Raw genomic sequence first — 25,408 nt, 5'->3', positions numbered from 1 at the left:
ACACAACCATGCATCTCTTGCTTCCTTGGTGGCTTTGCTTCTGTGCTCGGCGATGTGTGAGCCACTCTGGTTGGAATGTGCAAAGGAAAGAAGACAATCACTTGAGTAGTTTGAAAGATTGTCGAGGTGAGAGTGAGAGGGGGAATAAAGGGGGTGCGAGTAGAAACATTGAATGGCCTCCTTGCGGACTGGTAGATTGGGGCTAGTCCCAATACGGCTCATGGTCGCGTGTCTTGCATGCCATCGCCATCAAACAAACTGAGTTCACCGTTGATTGAGTGAGGGAGACTGTGGTCTGGTGGTCACTGAATGCGGAAAATAGATTAATCTTGTCTGGTCTGGTGTGTATGCTACCCAGTTCAAGGGGTCTATGGTCCCTGGCTACCGAGTAAAGCCTCCTCCTTGGGTCATCCATGTCCACAACCGATCGTCTGATTGCATCACCGAGTAACAGATACTCGACGGATATTCTCCAGCCTTCTCTGCCATTTCAGAAGCAAGGCGAGGATGAACCATTCATAACATCCAATGGCGCGAATAATGTGAAAGCACAAGACGACCTGTCAACTCTGCACACATTCTTCATCCACCCCACCGTCACGACTCTATCAATCGCACCAATTGACCCCAACATACCAGCTTCCAACACAGGGAGGGCACGCAAACATCGCGCCTTGAATGAATTTAATCCCCTTCCGTGTCTTGCATCCACATATATCAAACATATGCCATTCAATAGACCTAGCCCGTCTGCTGGCCCAATCCAGACGCCATGTAATTCACCTCGTCTCCCGCAATAAGACTTACACCACACACATACACCCAGTTTAAATATGTAGACACATCACAATCACATCCCCAGCTTACTCATATTCCCTTTTCGTTCGTCTTTTGCCTCTGTACCCGACGTACAAGGTCCAGCCTTTCCCAATGGCGCCCACATGTAGACTCTGTCTACACGCCGGCCGCTTCATCTTGAAGCCCTTCACTCTCCTCCCTCGACTCACCGGCCGACGACTCCTCTTCTCCATTGCCGCGACGTCCATACTCTCCGCGAAATGCCTCCATCTTTACGCTCACATCGAAGCTATGACACCCGGTGACCTCGCGAGATGGTGGCCTACTTTTTTTGCGCAAGATTTAGTGATTTTGCTTCTACTGAGGCTACTTCTTGATGATAAGCCTCAAGGCTACGTGAATAGCAACCGCGCTTTACAACTGATAGCCGTGACCGTGGCATCATTTCTCACCGCTATCCACCTGGCACTTTCATCTGTAAACTTGTCGTTCTTCGCACTTGTCGGCTCTGAAATCCGATGGCGCAATATCAGCGTCGCGACGGACTCTTCTTCTCGGGGCTTGCTTCTCACGGGTCTTTGGGCGGTTGGCCTTGCTTTTGCGGCTGTCATGCTCACATCATGTGTGTTAATGAGCGTCAACTATTTCCTCGCTGGGTTCGTCCTCGACTCGATAAAGGCGCCCTTTTCACTTATATTTAGCAAAATCCCCTGGTGCGGTCGATTTCAAAAAACAACAGGCTACACCCACCTCCCGAACGATGAGGAAGGCTTCGACGCAGAGGTCAAGAGCGTCACCTCTGAATCGAGCCCTCCCAAGGGACGAAAATGCACCAAGTTCCTCTACGGGGCGACTTGTATCATGATACTCGTCCAGATGATAGCGTCGTATGTGCGACCCATCGACACGTCCTTCATTTTCGTGTCCTGGACGCCGATACTCCTGCCGTTCATCGACCTCACGCACTCCTCGTCTACGCTCGCGAAGTTGCGGCCCGTGTACAATGAGAGTCTTATCCGCATGTGGGATGATCAAACTTCTCTCACAGCGCCGGAGGAGTGGGCATGGCTGCCGCAGGAGGATGGCCCGGTGCCCGGATTTGAAGACTGGTACCATCACACAGATCATTACAACGCCAAACTCGACCCGTTCAATCAGCCTAATTTCGAGGACGATTTGCTCGCTGAGCTTCGTGGTAAACTGGGCCAGGTTGACATTCGACATGTTGTGCTCGTCATGCTTGAGAGTACGCGGAAGGATGTCTTCCCCCTCAAGAAAGACGGCTACATATGGAACACCATAGCGGCATCGTGGGATAACAAAACCATACCACCAGACGTGCAAGCCAGACTTGCCAACCTCACCACCACGGCGAATTACCTCACGGGCGAATACAACGACGGCTTTAACCACAACACCACCCGCCGTCGTGGCGGTATCAACGTCCACAACAACCACCCCGTCGGCACATACACCCTCAAAAGCACAATCGGAGCCCTATGCGGCACGGCTCCCCTCGTAGCAGACATGAACGTAGACTACCTGAATCACTTATCTCAGCCATGCCTCCCTCACATCTTCAAAGCTTTCAACGCGCTAGACCACTCCAAAGATCAAGCACCCACGGAGCACTACACCCAATACAGATGGAACACCTCCTACATGCTCTCCGTAACAGGAATATACGACAAACAAGACGAGCTCATGTACTCCATCGGCTACACCCCCGAAGAATACATCACCAAAGAATACCTACAAAGCGAAACCGCGGCGTTCGGCCCCACGCCCTACAGCGAAGTCCGCTGGCAGACGCTATCAGAGCACGCTCTCGAAGACTACATCGACGACGCCTTCAGAACCGCCCAGCAGAACAACACGCGCGTCTTCCTCACCCATCTCACGGGATCCTCCCACGCCCCCTGGTCGAGCCACCCCGACGGGGAATACTCCCCCCTCACACCGAAATCCAAACTCGAAGACCTATCCAACTACCTCAACGGAATAGGCTACGTCGACAGCTGGCTCCAAACCATCCTCGACATCATCGACAAGAACGGCGCCACCAACGAAACCCTCCTCGTATTCGTAGGCGACCACGGGCTCTCGCTGCCCGAAATCGGCGCCATATCACCATACTACATCCCCAACATAGGAGGCTTCCACGTGCCCCTGGTGTTTTCTCACCCTCACTTACCAGCTATTGACATCCCCCACACGCCCGTCAACTCGATCTCGATTCTCCCAACGATACTAGACCTTCTCATCGAGACGGGCTCCCTCTCCCCGTCCGACTCCCAAGCCGCCCGCCACCTCCTCCACAACCAAGAAGGCCTCTCCCTCCTCCGACCGCTAGAGAAAGAAACAACACACTGGCAATTCACGGTGATGAGCCCCGGCGGCGCCCAGATATCCACCCGCAGCGTCAGGAATCCGCGGTGGAGGATCGTCGTTCCCGTGGTGGAGGACATCGAGTGGCGGTTTACGGATGTGGAGGCCGATCCGCATGAGCTGGAGCACGTTGTCATGTCGTTTGACTTTGCCAAGTTTTTGGGGAGCGTGGAGAGGGAGTTTGGGCGGGAGGCGGCGATGTGGGCGGAGGAGGCGGCCTTTGTGACGAGGTGGTGGGTTGATGAGAATGCGAAGAGGTGGCGGTATAGTGGGTGATGGCTGTCAATAGCAGTTAGATAGGGGGTGATTTTGTAATTTATTGTGTTTGAACAACATGTTCCATGAATTGGTATATGCTCGACGTGTTTATCTTCATCCTCGACAACGGCTGGTCGTTGTGGGTGCAACTGCTTCGCAATAGTCGACGCGTTGGGTTGATCAGTGCCAGAATTGAGCTTTTGAAACAGAATAACATACATACTAACTGCATTATGGAAACTCCTACAGTTGTGCTCAGCAGGCCAGTTTATCATCCAATGAGGTATATTCGTCTTTAATATTTTTGCAGGGTCGTAAAATCTATGGCTTGCCTCCAACTCCTATGATATGAGAATGTTCCTCCACATCCAATAACTTCTTCACCCATTCATGAATCTCGCTTCCCATCCATCGGCATCCACTGATGATGATATGTATAGCAACCAAAACAAAAAAAAGAATTGGCAACGGGGTTTCTATGCTCGTCCCTACAATGTGCCCGTCTCTTCTTCCTCTTTTACTGCCTATTCTTCAAAAGACCCTGTAGATATGACGAGAACACTTTCTTATCAGTGGATGTCGTCAGTGATCGTAGAAACTCATCCCCATTAATACCCAGGCTGGGAAACAGCCCGTTTTGCAACTCCTGAATAAACACATCCCCTGTCTTTGTGTAAATAGTTTGTTCGAGACCAGCAATCTCCGTCAAGACTTGCTTTGTCTGAGCATCCTGTGCCGGACGGAAGCTAGGGTTGCGCATGACTTCCCAGCAAACCGAGTGAAATCTATCAAGCATGAATCGATCGAAGCCCGGGATTGCTGGGGTTGGGTTCCCAGTAGGCGCAGTGGGATTCTGTGAAATTGCGGCAACATCCGGGCCGCCCCAGATGGCTGAGATCCTTGCCATAAGTGTAAACGCAAGCCGGCTTGGGCCAATATTGCCATCCAGAGTGTTAGCCAATTGCGTTATGGACGAAATCATAGGCTCAAAGAACCCTTGATTGGCTTCGCTGATGAGCACACCATCCAACCCGTTGTTGAGGATGATTTGAAGGAAGGACAAATACTCGCGTCGAAGTTCGGCCAGCTGTATTTCGTCGTCGGTACCGGAAATGGGCTCTGATAATCCACCAAAAATTCGCTGTAACAACGGCGTGAGTAACACATTGAGAACATCATAAATCTCCGCCTTGAAGCCAAAAACCACCTGGTCCAGCAGACGCAGGAACATGGCCATCTCGTCCTTGGACGAGCTCTGCGACAGTAATCCTTCGATCCACTGAGGAAGCTGTGGAAGAACCGCGGAGCCAAGCACCCCAAGAAGTTTCGAAAAGGCTGATCGGCATGCAGTGCGAATTTCCGCCGACGAGTTTAGCTGATTGAGCGCAATCAAAATTGCTTCGGCAGCTCTGGAAAACTCGTCCGATACGGCTTTGGCTGGCGGAGGATGGTGACCAGTTGCGGCAGATCCAGGACTCCAATCCGAGAACCCATGGGCCAAAGTGCCAAGTGCCATGACAATGTGGTGAATCTGAAGAACAGCCTGCACATCGCCAGATTTGGCTCGTGGGAGGTGAACTTCCATGTCCTGGAAAAGAGGATCCATCACTGATCGTGCATACAAGCCTTGCTTGTCAGCTGGAGTGCTAGTGGTCGAAGAAATGCAGCCAATGGCCTCGAACAGATACAGCTGGCTGTTGAATAACGCATCTGCAGAGTGATCTGACTCGTCGGATGACATGTCATCATCGGCATCTTCTCCAGGGACTTCCGCTTTGATCGGCAGAAGATCACCAATGGAATGAATGACAGTCTCTGCGACGTTTCCAACCTGACTGCGGAGCTGCTTAATGAACCGATGGAAGAGGTACCATGACCGAGTCTTGATGCGAACGTGATCGTGGTGAACTAGTCGCACAAAATTCTCCAGAACTTGGGGGATATAATCCTGGTGGCTTTCGAAAACGATACAATAACGCACACAGATTTCCATGTATTGAAGAAGAATCGCGGGATGGGAGAAACTGGCAATACCTGGGAGGGGAAAAAATTAGAATTCGTCATGTCTCTCTCAAGCAATGAATAAACTTACCAGATCCAACCATCTTTTGCATCATGACCACGAGTCTTTCGGACGCCTCCGTTGAAGGCTGGTTCTTGGTACCTAACCCTTGATTTGGCAGCGCCAGCTCTCCAAACAAGTACATCTCGTGAAGTGCTAGATCGAGATCTCTCCAGTCCATCTCAGATCCACTTTGATCCAAAGTTTGAAAGGTGTTTGCTACGAGGTTGCTGAGCATATCCATGTACAGCTGCTGGTCAATGGCAGCGATAGTCTTTTGCAGGTTTTGCAACTTTCTTCTCAACTCCTGGAACTCTGCCTCATCGGTTTGTTCGTCCTCATTTCCCCATGTCGAGGTTTCGTCGTATCGCATTTTCCTGATAATGGCATCCAGAATAGGAGCCAACATACCGGCATAGTCCTGGGTCAACTGTCCGAGTTTGCGGAGGAAAGTCAGGAGGTCAGTCAGCGCAGGAATGACTGTGGAGCAGACTTCGTCGTATTCGTCAGAGAAGAGCCGCAGGAGAAATGGGAGGAAGCCATGAAGGTGCTGCTTAGCCCGTGCTTTGGACTCTTCGCCAGTCTGATTGTCGTCAAGAGCTTTGACAATATCCGACATGACTGTATTGACTAGCTTCGCAACAGCCTCAGCGAGATCCGTATCGTATTTCGAGGTCCCCTTGTGCGTGCTCAGTGGGGCGCTAGCGAGGAGCTGAGCGACAATTTCCTGAAGATTGAGGAACGATACCAACTCCATCTTGTCTGGCGAGCGCATCTTCTTGCCGCATATTTCGGTCAACGTGTCAATTGCGGCATCCCGAACCTTGTCCTCTCCTCCACCAGTGGTGCGACCGACCAAGGGCAGGAGTAAGTTGATCATGTCTTGGCTGACGACAAGAGATATATCCATCCAACTAACCCACTTGCCAATCACTTTCAGTACCAGTTCAATGACAGTGTCATTGTCGTGGTACTTGTTGAGGAGTTGTTTCCAAGATTCAGAGACCTTGTGCATATCCTGGGCTCTGAGTTGATCCTTGAGCTCCGTGTTTCGCTTGGCATCGTTGCTTTGTCGAGACAACAGCATATCAGCAATTTCATCGTGAATCGAGGACAATATTCGGAGGTAGAAGAGCACCCCGCCGACGCTGTCTCGGCCATTTGGTACGCCTGTCAGCTCCCAGAAGTCGTCCAGAAAGCTCTGCCACCCGTCTTGGTAAAGGAACACAAATAGGTAAGTCAGTGTCTGAGTAAGCTTGTTCTGAAGTGACACTGGGTCTGGCTCCTGCTGGGCATCGGGACCGTAGCTCTGGCGAACATATTGGAGTAGTGTATATTTCAGGTACGACAAGCTCTCGGCGTCAAGCCCTTGGGTATGAACGGCGTAGTTGACGACCTCAAGACAAACCATTCGAACCACTTCTGACGACCGCGGAGTCCGGGCAAAGAGATTTGTACATGCTTGCCAACCTTGGGGATCGGATCGTAGTTGATTGAGATACTCAAAGGCTTGCTCTTTCACCGACTGGTTGGATGTGGGATTCGATAAAATTTCGACAGCATTTTCGACCTGAATACAGATCGAAGAGGAGGTCATAGTCAGTAATGGGTTTGATTAAGACGTGTCATCTGCATTTCGTGCCTGTTGCGTGTATATGATTGGGACGCTGTCGGGGCAAGGAAAGAGACCTCTAGGCAAGCAAAGTGGCGGGGCAGCTTGATAATTGATGCAGGAGTGACGATGATGCGGGCGGGCAACTCAGCAACCTACCTGTGCCTCCATGATGACAGACAAGTGCTGTTCTTGCCTCTACAGCTGAGAAAGATGCAGATTGACTTGTTTGAGGGAATGAACGCTGCTATAATTCGGGCAGCCTTGTGTACACAGCATGCAGCATGCTTAGTCGGGTCGGGAGACAACAAGGCTACCGCGGAGTCATGCCTGGGCCGAGGGAAGGCAGCTTGGCGGCAAGTCCAGGGAAAAGGGGGAAAGTCTGGGATACAGGCCGCAAACCGAAGATGGTTGTATCACCAGGCTCGCCTAGCCGGAGTAATTTGTCGACCTTGGAGTTGATATGTGCGTCTTTATCTGCTGTGCCCAAAAGTCGGTGCAGTTCTCGCGTGCCAATGTGGGGGTACTTTTTTCCATCCAAAGGTAGGCGGAAGATGTTCGGGCAAATCTGTGGGGTTCAAAGGTTTTGCAAAGTGTTGTGCGCCAGAAAGGGTTACTGTGCGAGACGCAGTTATTTGGAGCGCAGCTTACAGTACGAATAAAAAACACCGAACGTTCTGACACTGGGCATTCTGGGCGCTTCAAACAACGAAATTCCGCTACACTGATACTCGTCTCGCTACTGCAAGGCAACTCAATGCAAAGGACGCCGGAAATTCATATGCGCGCAGCTACCCATTGTGAAGGATTCTGCGCGATTATGCAGGTATATGCACAGAAAATGTGCTGCTGATTTGCATGTGCTTCCGCTGTTGAGCACGTTTATGGATGGGTTGACCCTCAGCACCGAAGGCCATCATGTCCATCGACGTGTTTCTCTATGGCATTGGTCACAATCGGGACAGGAATATGATCAGTCTACTGCGTAAATCGTTGCCGCACATCATTGGTACCGCCAATGACAACACCGGGGTATCTACGACAGTGCGTGATGACATGGCATAGTTCGGCCTTAGGTGGTGCGCGATGGAACATACCAAGTCCCTTCACCTATGTTCAACGGCTTTCATAAAACGTTGGCATATGGTCTGATATCAAACACCAGGGTTGGCTCGTAACACCGCACCTGGTTCCTTGTTGTTGGACCGTATCTTGACTCCTCGACCTCAATGCACATCTCGGTGCGACGTTGGAGTAGTGGTTGGTTCGAGGCTCGTCGTGTCGGTGTCTACTGACGAATAACCATCTCGCTTGAGTGCCAGGGATTTCCTGTTGAGAGTTCTTGTGTTGGGTCAGCTTCCCACGCAAGAACAAGAAGCTCGCGCTCCCCATCTGAAATGGGATGATAGGCTGCCATGTAGCCAGATCTTGTCCATACTTGTCAAGGGCTGGGCTGGGGAATGATGATTCGGAATGTAACGAGCTTACCATGCAGAGCCGATACGCCTCCGGCCACGCAGCCGGAATTCGAGAGCAATAGGCTCTCACCAGTCATCTGCTCTGCAAAACAGTCGAACCAAAAAGTGTACATCGGAAAATTCGTTTTGTCAAACGTCCCAAGGTATGTGGGCATGTGTCCGTCAGACCATTTGATGGAAGTGGTATGCCTCATTTCCATGTCGAAGAGTCAGAGTGTAGAGGGTTTGCTTTCCTCAGTGAAAGATTGCCATACACAAAAATTCTGAGAACACCCAACGCCGAGTCTGTAAATATTCGGGATTGACACCGGTCCACCGATCGGTCGATTTGCAACTCCATGCTCTTCGCAAATTAAGTAGTTATCCCCTTTTGCGGAGATATCAGATGGGTGTAGCCCCGGGAAAGTTTTCCAGGATTTCCTCTGTGGAGTGCCTCGATGGATGTGACGGGGTCAGGCTCCGGGAAAACTGGGGAGAAGAATTTTATTCGAATTTGCAAATACGAGGCCAACAAAGTATGCTGACAGAGCAGTAATTTTCGACAGCTACTGTCTACCGCGGAAAGTAGGATCATGCGGAAAAGTTGAGAGCGTATGGACTGAAATGGCCAATTGCAAGGATCTCTTGCCAGTGGAAACTGCCAAGTGCTGAGCTGCGTGCTTGGTGGCAAATTAAGCTCTCCTGTGATATCCTGGCCTGGTCACAACGGAAGCTTGTTTCTTTAGGAAGGACTCGAGAGGAACTTCGGTGTGGCCCGCAACCATCTCAATAGCCGGCATCACTGAGAGTTTGTCACTGCTGACAATATGAATATTCTTCGTGCTTTCAGTACTTTGCGCATCGAAGAGTATGACGAGTTCTGAATGGCCACAGAAGTCTCATAGTTCGTTTCGGCAAAAGCAACCGCACAGCCCCATGGTTCTCTCGTTGGTTTCATGTTTCACGAAATTGTGTCCTGCCATTGGTTCCCCACCAATGGAGTGACAGCAATCACATCGGCTTTGGACAGCCGATCTTCCATGGTGCGACAAACGCTGGCAACATAAGATCTGGGCGGCAAGGACTGAGGCTGAGCACAAGGGATGGAAAGATGAGACGAACGTTGACTCTCTGGGTCGAGGAAAATAATCCACTTTAAGGGTCGACACAGCACGACTATTGAAGTGTTGCATCAACAACGTGCTTTGTCGCAGAATATCAGTCAGCAAAGATGAGAACGACCTACAACAGTCCGCCCAGAGGAGGGAACATGCTACCCCTGGCGCGGAGGAACTATTGACTGGCTTGTGCAGTGGCGGGCCGTAGAAGGTTGCTGGAAAGAAGGTGAGACAAGCCGAGACTCCTTCACCACCAAGCCAGATGTGGCGATTCACTAAAATGGTCCCCTGGCAATTTGCCAATAACTCGAAGCTGAGGTTGCACGCGAACTGTGTCCGAATCAAGCAGTTGGTTTGCTGGCCGCATATTCTGGACCATTGTAGCTGGCAGGCTTGTCTGGGTGGTCGCAAAATGAGCATCGAAGAAAGGGCCGCTCCCGCAACAGGCTTTCGTCAGGAGTCGGACCGGGACAAGTTCAGCCTGTTCTTGCTGGCGCATTGATGAAATCTCCCGTTCTATGACGGGCCAGCCTACTCCGTACTCTGTATGGAGTACAGAGAGCATAGTAGCCGAGAGGAACGTTGCCACTGTGATCCATGTCAACTGCCTGCAAGTGAGTGGTTTTGGAGAAGGACTGAAACTTTGCAGCGGTGTCAAGCTATGAGCAACAGGGAACCTCAAGAGTACCCCAATCCATATTCATAACGGTCCTTGAAACCAAAAATAGCCGTTTATGTGGCGATTGGCTGTATAAATATTGCAATATGCGGCGTACAAATTATTGCCATGCTCGAACAGCCAGCGACTCCTGGTGACATTACCTGCGTCCACCATCACATTTGGGCCCTCACGTTGGAAATGTCTGTGTGTCCCCAGCCTGGTTGGTGTAAACGGAGCACCAAGATAGCTAATCTCACACGATATTCAAGGACTTTGTTGCGGCTAGCAGCAGTGGCAGTGCGGCGTGGGGGCAAGCCACGATGAAGGTTGGTGTCAAGCATGGAGTTTGTTGGTGGGAGTGAATAGGATTCAAAGGCAGAAATGATAGGCAGGCAGCCTCGAGTGAGGAAAAAAGAGGAGATTGAGGTGAATGACACAATGAGGAGAGCGAGTGGCCGAGAGGCGTTGTGCACGGCGCGCGTCTGGCCAGTCCAGCGTTTTGAGTGGGTGGGATGTCGATCTGTTCCTGCATTAGCGCAGGATAGCGAACCATTTCGTTTGTACCGGTACAACTTGACTTGGCTGTGCTGGCAGTTGTGCACACTGCACACGCCGCACAAATCCACCAGACTTGTGCTAGCCGCCAGAGACTGCTTATCATCATTTGCCATTGTTCCTTCCCAAGCGTGGTGAGTGCAAGTGGGATACAACATGCACTGCGTCATAAAGTACCTAGGTAGGGGAAGATACACGTCAGAGGGCTATGCCAGGGCAAGAGCATCGAAGCTCCTTCCGTCGCTAAATTGGCTGTCAAACTCCAACGCGAGAAAGACGTGTCGTATGATGACAGCCAACAATCAAACGCGATATGCCAATGGCAAATGTGCTGTTTTCGCCCAGCGTGATCAATGTTCTGCTCCATGCTCGACTGGACTCTATCTCAACCATGGACGCTGCATCATTTAGCTACCTTTAAATGATCAAACCCGGCCATCAGCAATCGCAATTTCCTCGGCCATTCGAACGCCGTGGTGGTGATTCTTGCTTGCAATAGGCAGTGTAATGGGTCCCATATTCAATGATCCATCGAGAGGTGTACAACAACTTTTAGCTAAGCGTTCTACACTAGGTGCATCGGGGCAGTGACTGACGGTTCATACAAACAGGAACAACTTCACACAAGTCTCTACGCACCGCTAGAGGGTTGGAGGGCACCAAAGACAATGTGAGACTTTTCAGCCACTGCCGCTGGACAAGAGAAGAAATAGTGCAACAACGCCGCTGCGAGACAACACTAAACTCCCTCAGCCGCCTTGCCTAGCCCTTGCCTACCTTGGAACAACTGGTCGTCTCCAAATGTTTCTCTTTCCTGTATGTACAGAGTATGGGGTACTCCGTCTGATGTCGCCATTGCTCGATGCACAAGGAGCTCCCCTTGCAATCACTTTACGCGCATTACTTGTCTCTGCTCCTGTGGCCTCATGTCTTCATTCGACCCAAACCGCTGAACGTCCCATTAGGCCATCAGGGACACCCGCAAGAACTTTAGGAGCTGTATAGCCCCTGTAGTATGGCTAGCGGCGTGGTGCAATAGCGGTCTGACAGCCAATTGCCACATAGCAATTTATCAATTGATTCCCCTCATTTTTTTCGACTCAATATCCTGGGCTCAAGTGAGAAGCACGGTCCAAGTAGTGGTCTTGGCCGGACTTTCATCCAAACAAGCCTTTGGCTGGCTCGGCCTACAGATCCAACCGAGATTGAACGCGACATCTTTTTGGCCAACCGCCGGGGCCAGAGGGCACTCAACGCGGAACCATTTTAGTTCATGGAGTATCGTTCCATCGGAAAGGTGCGCTGAATGTTGGAGCAATTTGACTCTGAGATGAAGACCTTTAAATTGACCCGCCACTAGTCCAACCGCCTGGCCAGCAAGATGGTTGTGTTGGCCGCCTCTACTTTCAGGATTGAACGAAATAACCTTTGTCACCCCTATCATGCATTAAGGACCAAGCATTTCGCGCCCACTGGCTTGTAATCGTCCTCGCCACCTAGATTGGACTGGGATTTAACAGGGATGCGAGAGTGATTGCTTCAATGAACGAGCAGAACAAACTTCTGGACGACAAGCACCCCATCAATCTCACGAGGACGAAGAGCCTGGTGGGTGTGTACCCGTACATTGAGCCGAAAGACCCATGGATAGAAGTGGAGGTGTGGCGCGCCCCATATTAGCCTCCACCATGCTCTTTGTGCGGCGGCTGCCCCTGGATTAGTGCCGTTGGAGGAGACTGGCGCTGTGCAATTTCCCGGGGCAAGATTCGCCGGTGAAGAAGGAGTCTGGGAGGGGACAAAGAGTCTGGTGTGGTTTTCTGTCAAAATGAATGGGACCTGGACTGGGAACAAGGAGCAGGGGAACTGGCAAGTGGGAAGTGAGCGGACCAAGGCCCAGGATGGAGGCAAAAAGCCGGTAAGACGAATCCTGTGGTTGTACGTACGTATTAATATCCTCCCATCCTCCATCCGAGTAACCATCTCTTTTTTCTCTTTCTTTCCTCTCCAGCCAGAAAAGCCACTTCACACTCAAAGCACTGCTTTTGACTCATCTTGACTTCGGTCGTCCATTCTTTCAACAACACTCTACAAGCCTACCAGCTTCACGTCATTCTTTAATACTTATTTTCGTTCTTACGAATACTACATCCTTCAAGATGCGTTTCACTGCTGCTGCTGCTGCCTTGATGGCTGGTACCGCCATTGCCGGCGATGTTTCCACTGACTACACCACTCAGCTGGTCACCATCACCGCCTGCCCTGAGACCGTCACCGACTGCCCTGCTCGCTCTACTCAGGTCCAGACCTCCGTGGTTCCTCTGACCACCTCTACCGTCTACTCTACCAAGGTGCACACCATCACCTCTTGCGCTCCCACCGTCACCAACTGCCCGGCTCACAGCACCATTGTCACCACTGAGACCGTTGCCGTCTCTACCACTGTCTGCCCCGTTGGTCCTCCTACTTCTGTCCCCGGACACTGGAACACCACCATTGCTCCTCCTGCCACCACTCCTGGACAGTGCGGCGGTCAGCCTTGCCCTCCCGCCTCTTCCGGCCCTGCTACCCAGCTGCCTCCTCCCGTCACCACCCAGGCTCCCGCCTGCCCCTCTCACTCGGTCACTGCCATCACCAAGAGCTACACCACTGTCTTGACCTCCGTTGAGTACTCTACCATCGAGGTTCCCTGCCCTACTCAGTCCGCTCCCGGCACTGGTGCTCCCCCTGCTCCCACCAACCCCCCTACTGGTGGCAACCAGACGTAAGTTTCCAATTTGTCTTGATCAGAAATAACGAGAATTATCAACTAACATTCTACAGCACCCCCGGTGGCAACCCCCCTCCCGTCACTGCTGGCGCCGCTTCCTTCGCCGGCTCTGCCGTCTTCGCTGCCGTCGCCGGTATTGCCGCTTTCGTCCTTGCTTAAATATTTTCTTTCGACTACATAGGTTGAAGCCTGAAGGCTTACGGCAATATTTTTACGACAGGCATTTCTGGATCTTTGTTGGACATGTACAGAGTTTAACTTAGATTCCTTGAATATTACTAGCATTTTACGGCAACAAAATACGCGCAAGGGTCATTTCAATGTATTTAATCTTCTAATCGTATTGGGTGGGCGTACGGGAGAGCCGTCCTCATGAGAAGAGGCGCTTGACCTGGATGTCTTGCTTTTTTGAACACAACCTTTTTCTGACCCCCATTGAATGTCGACTATTGAAGATGTCAAGTGTGAGGCTCAGACAATTCAGTCTCAGCCCCCAAGCCCAGAGCAGCCGAAAGAATCAATAAAGCCAGCCTGTAAAAAGAAAAACAGAAAAGAAGGAGGGATGCACTGGAAACCCCCATTGCAGAAACAATACCCAGGATCATCACTTCCCCTTGTAAACATTCATTTCGGATATTACGCCTCACTACCAAAAGGGGGCTAGACGCATTGTTCCTTGGTCATAAACCCAGTCGACCGGAGATTGCGCTGACCTTGGTGGCTCCCCCCCCAGCATGATTGGTCAAAGCTCCAGCTGACTGGGCCGGTTCTCCCCCACCAATCACAACGCCCACTTGGCCATTTTGGGATGCCTGGTCGGCGGTTACGACTTCCTTTTGGTCTGGCAGCATAAAAGCTTTGCGGACTCTTTGTGGAGAGAAACAAGCGCTTTGAATGTTGTATTGGAACATTGGACGTGTCTGGTGCTTAAATTGGATGGCGGCGGTTCAGGCGCGTTGGCCTGTATCTTGCCTTTTGGGAGGAGCTGCTAAATTAGTCGATTTCTTACCGACTTCCTTTTTGTACTGATGGCGCTTGGTGGTAATGAGGTTATTTTATCGTTGTTGCATCGGTTGGATTGTTTGCTGGCTCGTTTGCTGAGACTATTTTTTGCATTTGATGTACGGAGTAAGTACCTGTACAATTCGGGGATACTTGGTAGTCATCTGTTGATGACACGGTGCGAGCGTTTTGCCCGTCCGTCTGGAAGATTTGGAATCTCGCTGTCCGTGCTCTCCAGGTCGGATAATGCTGGCCTGGCCACCAGACATTCCGACGGCAGAGGATTATGGCCACCTGGCAGGTACTGCACCTTGGCACCTTGGTACCTACATCTAGGTAGGTAGTCGGCAGTGTTTCTGGGCAAAAGCTTGGCTTTGGTGAACTTTGGTCTTGGCCTGAGCTCCTCCGTCGCGATATGCAATTGCTATTCTCGTGAATTACACGTAACAAAGCACTGTCGCGATTGACACAACAACAAGATTACTCTTTTCGCCACGGCGTACTTACTGAAACGATCGCGCAAGCCAGTTAAATATTGGCTTTTATCCCCAACCCTCGAGACTGCACAGTCACGTCGTAACGCGTTTCCCGACCTGTAAACTTCGTCCTAAAGATCGGCAGATGTATCTTCGTCATTTTCTTTTTTTGGTGGCGCCGCCGTAACGTGTCCCAGAATGTCTCACCAGCCTCACAAGGTGATGTGATGAGCATGCTGCCTTTGGCTTGTTTCGATTTTCCAGTTCCTTGCTGTGATGCCGGCTTTGGCAATTGTCGTCATGGGGTGCTCATGAGCGTGGATTTGAAGGCGCGTATCACGGTACTTTGTGCTCCGTACTCCGTAAAGTACTTTGCGATCTGTCGTCTCGCTTGTGCCTTAGCCCAATGTCTCAGAATTTGTGTCTCCGATCAATGGCACGTTTTGTGGTCGATGTGGTTGGTTTCCTTGTGCGAGGCACGATCTGGTCTTGGCTTGTCCGAGGGTCTGACGTGTATTTGCCCAGAGACGTTCTGACACTTCATGGGAGGCAATTTCCGCAGTCCGGTTGCGTTGAATGGCAGAATACTTTGACCTGTCAGTGCATAGTTGCGGATTGCAAGATTCCAAGTTGTTTGGTGGCCGACTTCCGGATACGTGGTGCGATCAGCGGCGCGGTGCTCTCGTTGAATGGTCAACCAGAGGCACTGGTAGCTTTCAACCTTGACGGGTGTACGAGAAAACTGACAAAACAATGGTAATCGATGATGCCAGTGGCAGGGCCATGCATTTCGTTGAGGAACGACTTATGATCTTCCTGAGTCCATAGATTATGTCTCTCATTTCGACACGATATCTCGTTGTTCCCAACATCGACCGAACACTGTTGAGGCAGCCACGCAACGGCAGTCTGTTTCGATGAGCTTCTCGTGTCTTTCAACAGCAGAAGCCACATGCATATCCAGAGGATGCACTTCACACAACGCCATCGCAAAAGCGTGCATATCGAAGCCTGCGATATGCTGATCAATCAGCGTTAACTTGTCTCGGTACAAGTTGTATACGTAGTGGCAAGTATCAGAATTGTCAAACCAAATAGCCGAAGCCTCTTCGACTTGAGACTTGAGCTTTCACAAGTCGCGCCAGTGGTTTGACGAGACTAGAACTCGCATTATTTTGTGCAAGACAGGTGTCTCCGGGCTGGTTAAGGTCACTTAGACTGGGGTTCGATTTCTATGAGAGATAATGCTGGTCAGTTGGAAGTATTCAATTGGAGACGTTGTTCTGGAACGGAATCTGTTTGAATTGTCGCAGTCAACAGCCGTGTATCTTTCGCAGGTTGGCATGTGCAAGTGCCCTTAGGATCTCAAAATCGTGCTGACAAAAGCTTGTGCGAAGTTGAGCAAGGTCTCGTGATTTGTCTTTCAACATGCGAAAAACTCGACATCTGCGGTAGTGTTCAGGGAAAAGTTCACTTACACCTAGACGCAATGAATCTGAAGGCATCGTCCGTATTCCGATGGTGACAACAGCGAACATGATTTCAAGCTGAGCTTAAACAACCAGGGCTTTCGCCCAGGAACTTGAAAAGCCAGAACACCTGAGGAGTTGAAGCACTCCATCATCTGGTTGAGTCTCTCAACTGGTAATTAGCTCTAAATCCAGACTTGCAGACATGAGACGTGGACAAGAAGCATAATGTTTCAGAGTCATTTCATTGAGAAGACTGGCATCATCATTTTTTCGGACTGATAGTCGAGAGAATATGAAAGAAAGCCCGTGGCCACATGTAACACCGGTGCGTCCATGGTCGCCGGGCTGCCGAGCCATACGGAGCTACGGACCCAAAGAGTATAAAATCGGCACTGGCATAAGCTTAAATGTTGACCGCATGATTCTTCCGTGGAGAACCACATGGGCGAGCGATGTTTTCGAATTGGAGGCACACGGACGTTGCAGACAATGAAAACAGTTGTACGTTGGAAGGAACTTGTCCGAAGGGGATGTGGTGCGTTTTACAGTCAGCTTGAAGTGCTTTGCTTGTTGTCCGGGCGAGGCACATTTTACGAGTTGTTCAGCCTTATGCGTGTAAGTCATTTCGCATTCGTAAGGGGAACACGAGATACATGATGCGTTATGGGATCGGCGGCTCAGGGCTACAATCCTTGCATGTTGCTGGATTAAGATCACCTCAGAACTCAACTTTAGGATGGCAATATCATTGTTGAGAAGATGAGAAAGGAAACTGGTGACCAAATTTTGATCGAGTTGATGGAATGTAGCATGAGGGTGAGACTGTGTCAGATCCACGTGCAACCCTTGCTGGCCACGAAGGAGTGCCAACTTGGCCGCGTATACTGCGTACGCATGCATGAGTGTATCTCCTCCAGGCTGGTAAAACTTTTCTCCTAAGATCTTAGAGGACGTGTATGCATAGAATGGTTGGTTCAGCTATGAACCCGAATGGTTTTGAGATGCTGATGTGTCTTGGCTTTGAGCGAGTTTATTCGTAGTCCTTCCCTTTCGGGAAAAGTGGGGCTCGCCTTCGCTCTCTCGCCCCTCGGACTGGTGCGGTCGGACTCGCTCCTCCAAGATGCATCTTCGGACTCCCAACTAGCACGAGACTGCAAATGTTCTTACTCATCGCCCTGTTCAGCTCACGCAGTCCAACCACACATGCAGCTTAACTAACAGTCCAAAGATAGCCCAACGACGCTAACTGCCCTCTCTCCCTGCATGAGGCTACGCCGCAGCAATTGCGTCGCGGCCCTTCAAAGCTGTTTGAGGAATGCAGCTTGCCTTGTCCAACACTGGCTGCTGACAAGTCCACAATTCAAGACACAGCCAACTCCAGTCTCCGGGGCTATACGGCGAAGGATTGCAGCATGAGTCTCACGGCTTGGGCCCGATGTGTGGATGACGTGCTGCGGTCCCGAGTCCGAAGGGCTTCATGTCCGAGGATTCTGGAGGCGCCAACGTAACAGTCCCACGTGTGAAGATTGATTGTGGTGTTGGTCGTTCAACACGGTGAAAATACACAACAGTCTGACTGCATTGAAATTCGTGTATTTGAACTCGAGAAGATCCCGTCACTTGGATGTCTTTCCATCACGCAACCCTCATCTAAGACATACATTCTACCGCATCTCCGTATCTCGACGGAGTTGCCCAGGGACACCTGAGACAAGCTTAATTCACCAACCGAGTGCCACACCTTATTTTTGCTCCCTTACCGCTAGCCTACTTCCCTGGTGTATTCATATATAATTAGCTCTGCCAACTTTGTATCTTTGGATTCTCAGGTCGAGTTATCCCGCAAGGTATCAAGAGTACTGCTCTCCCCATCACCATCCCAAGTCATCAGTCACCACAATGTCTCGACAACTTCCCCCGGGCGTAAAAGCCTTTGGTCCCAATGCAAACTGCACACTCGACACCTGCCCTGCCGAGTGGAGTATCTACGGCTTCCGCCCCTCGTTGGGTGCTAATACCGCATTCCTCGTCTTATTCATCCTCGTTGGCGGCATACACGGATACCTTGGCTACCGATGGAGAAGCTGGGGCTTCATGAGCGGTATGATTCTCGGGTGTTTGAGTGAGGTGATAGGCTATGCGGGGCGAATAATGCTCTACAATAATCCTTTCTCTTTCGTGGGATTCATGGTTCAAATCGGTAAGTCCTGCACGCCAACATACCACATTCCTCCTACATCAACTAACCCTCCAAAAAGTATGCCTCACCATCGCGCCCGTCTTCTACACCGCATCCATCTACGTCACTCTCTCCAAGACGATCATACACTTCGCCCCAGATCTGTCCCGCTTCAACCCCCAGCTCTTCTACTGGATCTTCATCCCCTTCGACGTCGTGTGCCTGGTTCTCCAAGCCGCTGGCGGCGCCCTGTCCACCAACTCCAACGGCGACAACCAAATCGGCGTGAACGTCTCCATGGCCGGTCTGGCGCTGCAGGTCATTATCCTGACCGCATTTGTGGGCTGCTTCGCCGACTACATGATTCGGTACCTGCGGTCCGGCCGCGCAAAGTCCTTTGGCTGGCGCCTCAATGCCTTTTTCCTGGGTCTTTCCACGTCCATTCTGCTTATTCTTGCTCGTTGCGCATTCCGTGTCGCTGAGCTGAGGGACGGATACGATGGAGAGTTGATCCGTGAGGAAATTCCCTTCATTATTCTTGAGGGTGTTCTTATTGTGCTTGCTGTTGTTGCTTTGTGCTTTGGGCATCCTGGGCTGGTGTTTGGCCGGGAGCAGCCGAGGAAGAGCTCTCATGACAGTGAGGAGAGTGGTGCTTGCACGCCTGAGCGGAAGTAGGGACATGTGTATGCCAAAAGTGTCTAAGAAGTTTGTGCTTTTTCCTTTGTTTCAGTGTGTTGTCAGCTTAATTTGTGGTAATGCCTGCTGCTGGTTGAGGAGTGCGTTATCTATGAGAGCCAAGATGCTGGAAGACTGGGGATTTGATGTCTGTGTGAAGCATGTTCTCTGGGGATATCGATAGACCGAGCTTAGACAGCTACATGAAGATATAATTGAATAGTATTTGAAATACGCCTTATTTGAATACAAAATGGACTTGAGGTTCATGAGCAAGATTGTGAAATGCGGAGAATGGATCGACTACTTCCGCATGAAAGTCAGTGCGTCCGGCCGGAGTACCGACGCCACCGGAGGGAAAACTTGGGGCATCGGGACCCACAGCCGAAGCTGGTCAGGCTTGGGTATGATGACGCCGGAATGGATTGAAAATGTGTTGTCGGAACGGAGACATGGGGCGGAATTAACTGAGGCAGTTGGATCGAGTTGTAAGATTACTCGCATGTCACCGCTGTAGGTAACCCTTTGAATGTAACTTGATCAGTTTCTGACGATTTGCGTACATGACAGCTCCAGGGATCTACCTCAATTGATGCACAAGACCACCAGACGGAAAGGTGGCCGGGAGATGAGAATGCTTCCATACACGGCAATTATGTACATTACAATTCACACCCTTTAAACCTGCAGCATTCGTTTATGCCAATACACCAGACACATCTAATGGAGGCTCGGCTCAATGCGGGGGGGACAGAACAGCCACCACTTCCATTCTGCAATGCAATGACCTGCCGGTCTCGTTCATGATCCCCACATGATGGAGTCCTGCAGACCGAACTTTTGACACCCACGTCCGGCAGTCCAATCATCGTCGGCCAAACGGTAGCTCCACCCGGCAACCACCATCCGCACTCGACCCCAACTTCACTTCAAGGATCACTTCTCTTCGTCTGGTCTCTGCATCAATCCGCTTCTGCTGTCTTCTTAACTTCCTCTTCTCCCCCTCCATGCTCCCGCGAGTGACTGCCCTGACTGCGGCATTGTTTCGTCCTGTTGTTTCAAGAACCGGAGCAGCTCCATCCCAGTCACACGACCTCGTCTCGAGATCTCGAATTCCTTCACTGCACAGCTTCTCAACGGCTTCGATCAAAATGGCCCCACCCAAGGCTGCCCTCGACTTTGTCGACTTTGTCAATGATTCTCCCACTCGTACGTTGTCCCTGCCTTGGCATTTGCCCTGGAATTCCGCCGCGTTGCCCAGCTTAGGGAGATGGATAGTTCAATTGCTAACCCGTGCTGCCCCCAGCTTACCATGCCACTCAGTGCGCCGCCGAACGATTCGAAAAAGCTGGCTTCAAGCTGATCCGTGAACGCGACTCGTGGGCCTCGACCATCCAGCCCGGCGGCAAGTACTACCTCACCCGCAACGGCTCGTCCATCGTCGCCTTTGCCGTCGGCCGCAAGTGGCGCCCCGGAAACCCAGTCGCCATTGTTGGCGCCCACACCGATTCCTGCTGCCTGCGTCTCAAGCCCGTCTCCAAGAAGACCAACGTCGGCTATCTCCAGGTCGGTGTCGAGGCATATGGCGGCGGTATCTGGCACTCGTGGTTCGACCGTGACTTGAGCATCGCGGGCCGGGTCCTGGTCAAGGAGGGCGACAACTTCGTCCAGAAGCTCATCAAGATTGACAAGCCTCTGCTGCGCATTCCCACGTTGGCGATTCACCTTCACCGGCAATCTAGCTTTGACCCCAACAAGGAGAGCGAGCTGTTCCCCATTGCTGGTCTGGCGGAAGCCGAGCTGAATAAGAGCGCTGGTGACGATGCTCCAGCGCAGACTGAGGAGGAGGACTTCAAGCCCCTCGCGAATATGGCCGAGCGCCATCACCCTGCTGTTCTGGATGTCATTGCGGCCGAGCTCAACGCCAAGGTTACTGACATTGTCGACTTTGAGCTGGTGCTTTACGATACGCAGAAATCTTGCATTGGTGGTCTAAAGGACGAGCTCATCTTCTCACCGCGCCTCGATAACCTGGGCATGACATACTGCTCCGTCATGGGTCTCATTTCGTCTGTCCGCAACAACGACTCGCTGAATGAAGACTCGACCATCCGCATGACTGTTTGCTTCGACCATGAGGAAATTGGCTCGCAGTCTGCTCAGGGTGCCCACTCGAATTTGCTGCCAGCCGTCATCCGCCGTCTGTCATCTCTGCCCGGGAACCGAGATGCCTCGAGCGACGGCAGCTACGAAGCCGTCCACCACGAGGGAGAGGAGTCGACCGCCTATGAGCAGACTCTCTCACGGTCATTCCTCGTTTCCGCCGATATGGCCCACGCGGTTCATCCCAACTACGCCGGAAAGTACGAGTCCTCGCACCAACCTGCCATGAACAAGGGCACTGTGATCAAGATCAATGCCAACCAGCGATATGCCACCAACTCACCGGGCATCGTCTTGGTGCAGGAGTGCGCCCGTCTTGCCGGTGTGCCTCTTCAGCTGTTTGTGGTTCGCAACGACTCCCCGTGCGGTAGCACCATTGGACCCGGGCTAGCTGCCAGACTGGGTATGCGAACTCTCGACTTGGGTAACCCGCAGCTGAGCATGCACAGTATCCGTGAGACGGGTGGCTCTGCTGATGTTGAATTTGCGGTCAAGTTGTTTGATGAGTTCTTTAGTAGTTATGGCCGTTTGGAGTCCAAGATTCTCGTGGACTAAGGATGTATGAGCCGTAATGGAGTTGAGGTATTGAGCATTTACGAGAACATGTGTAATTAGGAAATGTCAGATCCAAATAAAGCCCTGTCACAATCATTTACAGAATTTCCCATCCATGACAACATGTATTGGTAGTAGTACACTGCATGATAACCCAACGCCATAAAACATTCCCTTCCCCCATACGCCATTCCCAAATACACAGCCCGCCAATGCATAATCCCAGCAAAGCAATGTCTATAATAACCCCCCTAGACAACAACCCCATCTATGAATCTAGCTCGCTCAAATCCCAGAAAGTGCTATGAATCCCCCATAGCAAGACCAACCAGCCCACTCACACTGGCAGGTGAATTCGACCGTCTCCACGACTGCGACGCGTCCTCCCGAGGTGACTGCACGCGCACCGTCTTCCTGGGCAGCGGTTTACGCTGAAGATCTGCCAGCGGCACGGTCGTTTGTCCCGTGCGCACCTTGTAGCTCGCGAGGCCGAGTCTCAGTCGTAGTATTTCCGCCTTCTACGTATTGTCAGTCTCACGCTACACTTTATACAGGCAATGAAAAGCTTACCTCTCTGGCTTGCTCTCTCGTCAAACTACCTCGTTGTCGGGGCGCCAACAAGGCCGGCGCGTCGCTTACAATACCGATCTCGGGCTCCGTGGTCGTGGTGGCCCATGAGTCGCCTTCCGTGGAGGTGTCGAAGAGGGATGGCGAGGCGGGGGATGTAGTTCGTGAGCGCGTGTTCTGTGCTTGTTAGATTGTGAATTTGGAGGTTCGTGAGGGGAGCACGTACCTCTTGTATACACGGCTTTTTGGTCCCCGGGGAGGTCATGGCCTCGGCGGAGCGCTTGGTGCCGCTTGTGACGGACGGTGAGAAGCTCTTCTTGAGGGGGGATGAGCCGCCGGTTAGGGGGATGATAGGCGTGGTTCCATCTTTGGACATTTTGGGAGATGGGAGTGAGGGTTTGGCGTTCGCGTCGAGGGGTGCGAGGGCGGCGCGTTGCTTTGTGGGTGAGGAGGGCATTGTGGGAGTGGAGGATGTGAAGTTGGAGATTTGGGGGAGTAGAGGAGGATTGGGGCTGGTTTTGGGAGAGGACAGCCGGGTATCTATGAGGGAGGGAGGAGGTTTGTATTTGAGGTCTGGTCGGTTGGTGTTGTATATATCGGTGGTTTGGGAAACCCACATGTGGTTGATGGGAAAGTCGAGTCCCGTCCCGTCACGTCTGGTCTGGTCTTGTCGCGCGAACACCAACAGTGACCCATTTGATGGGCCGGACTGGGGTTGGTATGGGGAATGTGCACGACTGTCTGCCGCAACTGCAGCCTTTTATTAATCAAGAAAAAAAAATATGAAATTCATTCGTCAATCAATAATTTTAGCAGAATTATTTTACTTCATTTATTCACTGCTTGCACCCTGTCGTAGACGCGGTCTTGCTCACCCCACGCGAGTCTAGACAACATTCATCAATGTCTCTTCAGATCAATTGGAACCGTTTGACCCATGTCAGTCTGTCCCTGGTCTATTTACAAATTTCCTATCGTGGTTTAGCGCCGACCTCCCTGTCAAGGGACCTGTCTATGGATCACGTTGACGCGATGTGTAGAATCTAGATGCGAAATGTAAAATATTGCTTACTTGTATTATGTCATATTCGGGGTATATTTAATACAATGGTATGGCAGGGCTTGGGATGCAATATTTTGGCGTGTCAGTGTCGCATCGTTTATAGACTACGTAGGTACTCACCTCACCAGTCGCGCCGTGCGACTGTTGAGTTGAGCCCTCAACTGGTTTCATGCTCATAATTATGGCATTGGAATTACGCCAAGTTGAATCCGACTTCGAATGGGTTTCCATTTCATCAACCGCCACGACGTATAAAGGTTGTCGACAGAAAAGGCACGATTTATCCTAATTACTATTATTTCGGGAACGTCCTTCAATGCCATTGCCCAACTGTGACAAGCACGAAACGGGGTCCTTATGATCAACTTCCCAAGTTCGCATGGCTATTAGGACTGTTGTCCATCTGCTTCCATATCATGCCATGTCAGGGCTTCGCAGGAGACATAGGTCAGCAATCTACCAGCAACGCACAAAACTACTGGTTAAAGGCCACGTAACAGAATCATGGAGAGTCTACTCGTCATAGACTGCCGTTTTTACGTTACACTTTCCAGTTTTAGTTTCATCGTGCAGCGACATGGACGATTCTAGCACCGACACAATTAAAGTTTTTGCAAGCTGTAATTGCCAATTTCCAATTTCGGTTGTATTGTGTAGCTCTGTAGATGATTCTAGCGTTATAATTAAACTTCCGCAAGTTGCAATTGCCAAATTCGGTTTCGCCGTCCAGCCACATTCGTTGAAGCTTAACGTCCCAGTTTAGAAGCTGATTTAGACACATTCTATTGACTTGTGGTTTATGTCTATGCACAAATCGCAGTTTTTGCCCAAGAAAATTGATGTAAATAGGAATTTTTCTGTCTTCTCTGTGTTCCTTGGTTGTACTGTGTTCCACGTATACACTCAGTCAACGTCAATACAATTGGCGTCTTGGCCTATCCTGTAGGGCTGTGAGACTCGTCTGTCAACGTTAATACCATTCAACGGGTATTCCTTGACAGCGTTTCTCGCGAGCGTGCCTCAGCACACGGTTTGGGTCAAAGTATCAGAACAAGTAAATGGTATCGCATGTCGCGCTGGGTACTCAGGGGTATTGACATGTGTCATTGTATACTTGGATGTCGAAAATTCCTAGGTATTTTTCACCACAGACTGTACGTCAAACTATCTCACCCATCATGTAGTCATAGATGTGTTTAATCGGTGAGGAAATACAGTTTTCGCATTCGCAACTGTCCATACGAGTAGACTAAACGTCAAAAGTGTAACTTGTTCGCTGTTTAGTTTTGACACGTATCCCCCGCCTAGATGCCAACAACTCTCACTCCCATTATTGAGGCCTCCATTTCCAAATTACATACTATCATCATCATCATTGGGCGAGTTTAAGCTTCAAACATGCAGAATATCCACTATATTTGTCATCACGAAGAGGTTATTTACAGTTTCCGACTCTCGCATTCCCGTATATCCACGATACTGTTATACGAGAGCATAAATCTCACTGGACTGTTCTCAGCCGCCAATAAACGACAAACATCTCGCCCTTTAACGTTTTGAACTTCACATAGTCGAACTGT

At 50.9% G+C, this 25,408-nt stretch overlaps 8 protein-coding genes across 8 annotated transcripts; 6 read left to right on the top strand and 2 right to left on the bottom strand.

The window, feature by feature from the left end:
- Nucleotides 1-930: 930 nt before the first annotated feature.
- On the top strand, nt 931-3,462 carry VFPPC_02626 (sulfatase domain-containing protein; the record flags this gene model as incomplete). The annotated part of the gene is made up of 1 exon (XM_018282245.1): nt 931-3,462. The coding sequence occupies one exon, from the start codon at nt 931-933 to the stop codon at nt 3,460-3,462; it is 2,532 nt and encodes an 843-aa protein (XP_018146633.1).
- A 499-nt stretch (nt 3,463-3,961) lies between these two features.
- On the bottom strand, nt 3,962-7,289 carry VFPPC_02625 (exportin-T; the record flags this gene model as incomplete). The annotated part of the gene is made up of 3 exons (XM_022428284.1): nt 3,962-5,478; nt 5,537-7,076; nt 7,278-7,289. The coding sequence occupies 3 exons, from the start codon at nt 7,287-7,289 to the stop codon at nt 3,962-3,964; spliced, it is 3,069 nt and encodes a 1,022-aa protein (XP_022284557.1).
- Nucleotides 7,290-7,331: 42 nt separating this feature from the next.
- Nucleotides 7,332-7,580, top strand: VFPPC_17585 (hypothetical protein; the record flags this gene model as incomplete). The annotated part of the gene is made up of 1 exon (XM_022429281.1): nt 7,332-7,580. The coding sequence occupies one exon, from the start codon at nt 7,332-7,334 to the stop codon at nt 7,578-7,580; it is 249 nt and encodes an 82-aa protein (XP_022285692.1).
- A 5,485-nt stretch (nt 7,581-13,065) lies between these two features.
- VFPPC_02624 (GPI anchored serine-rich protein) lies at nt 13,066-13,835 on the top strand (the record flags this gene model as incomplete). Its single annotated transcript, XM_018282243.1, has 2 exons — nt 13,066-13,670; nt 13,730-13,835. 2 exons carry the CDS (start codon nt 13,066-13,068, stop codon nt 13,833-13,835), a joined length of 711 nt encoding a protein of 236 aa, XP_018146631.1.
- Nucleotides 13,836-14,704: 869 nt separating this feature from the next.
- Nucleotides 14,705-15,022, top strand: VFPPC_15532 (hypothetical protein; the record flags this gene model as incomplete). The annotated part of the gene is made up of 1 exon (XM_018293285.1): nt 14,705-15,022. The coding sequence occupies one exon, from the start codon at nt 14,705-14,707 to the stop codon at nt 15,020-15,022; it is 318 nt and encodes a 105-aa protein (XP_018146630.1).
- Nucleotides 15,023-18,525: 3,503 nt separating this feature from the next.
- VFPPC_13301 (RTA1 like protein family) lies at nt 18,526-19,480 on the top strand (the record flags this gene model as incomplete). The annotated part of the gene is made up of 2 exons (XM_018291078.1): nt 18,526-18,826; nt 18,885-19,480. The coding sequence occupies 2 exons, from the start codon at nt 18,526-18,528 to the stop codon at nt 19,478-19,480; spliced, it is 897 nt and encodes a 298-aa protein (XP_018146628.1).
- Nucleotides 19,481-20,631: 1,151 nt separating this feature from the next.
- On the top strand, nt 20,632-22,198 carry VFPPC_15531 (aspartyl aminopeptidase; the record flags this gene model as incomplete). Its single annotated transcript, XM_018293284.1, has 2 exons — nt 20,632-20,689; nt 20,787-22,198. The coding sequence occupies 2 exons, from the start codon at nt 20,632-20,634 to the stop codon at nt 22,196-22,198; spliced, it is 1,470 nt and encodes a 489-aa protein (XP_018146627.1).
- A 302-nt stretch (nt 22,199-22,500) lies between these two features.
- On the bottom strand, nt 22,501-23,222 carry VFPPC_02622 (whi5 like domain-containing protein; the record flags this gene model as incomplete). Its single annotated transcript, XM_018282241.1, has 3 exons — nt 22,501-22,716; nt 22,769-22,942; nt 22,992-23,222. The coding sequence occupies 3 exons, from the start codon at nt 23,220-23,222 to the stop codon at nt 22,501-22,503; spliced, it is 621 nt and encodes a 206-aa protein (XP_018146626.1).
- Between the last annotated feature and the right edge of the window lie 2,186 nt (nt 23,223-25,408).

The sequence above is a fragment of the Pochonia chlamydosporia genome, chromosome 2, assembly GCF_001653235.2.
Source record: "Pochonia chlamydosporia 170 chromosome 2, whole genome shotgun sequence".
Taxonomy (NCBI): domain Eukaryota; kingdom Fungi; phylum Ascomycota; class Sordariomycetes; order Hypocreales; family Clavicipitaceae; genus Pochonia; species Pochonia chlamydosporia.
The sequence above is the reverse complement of the archived record's forward strand: the minus strand, read 5'-3'. Positions and strand labels throughout refer to the sequence as shown.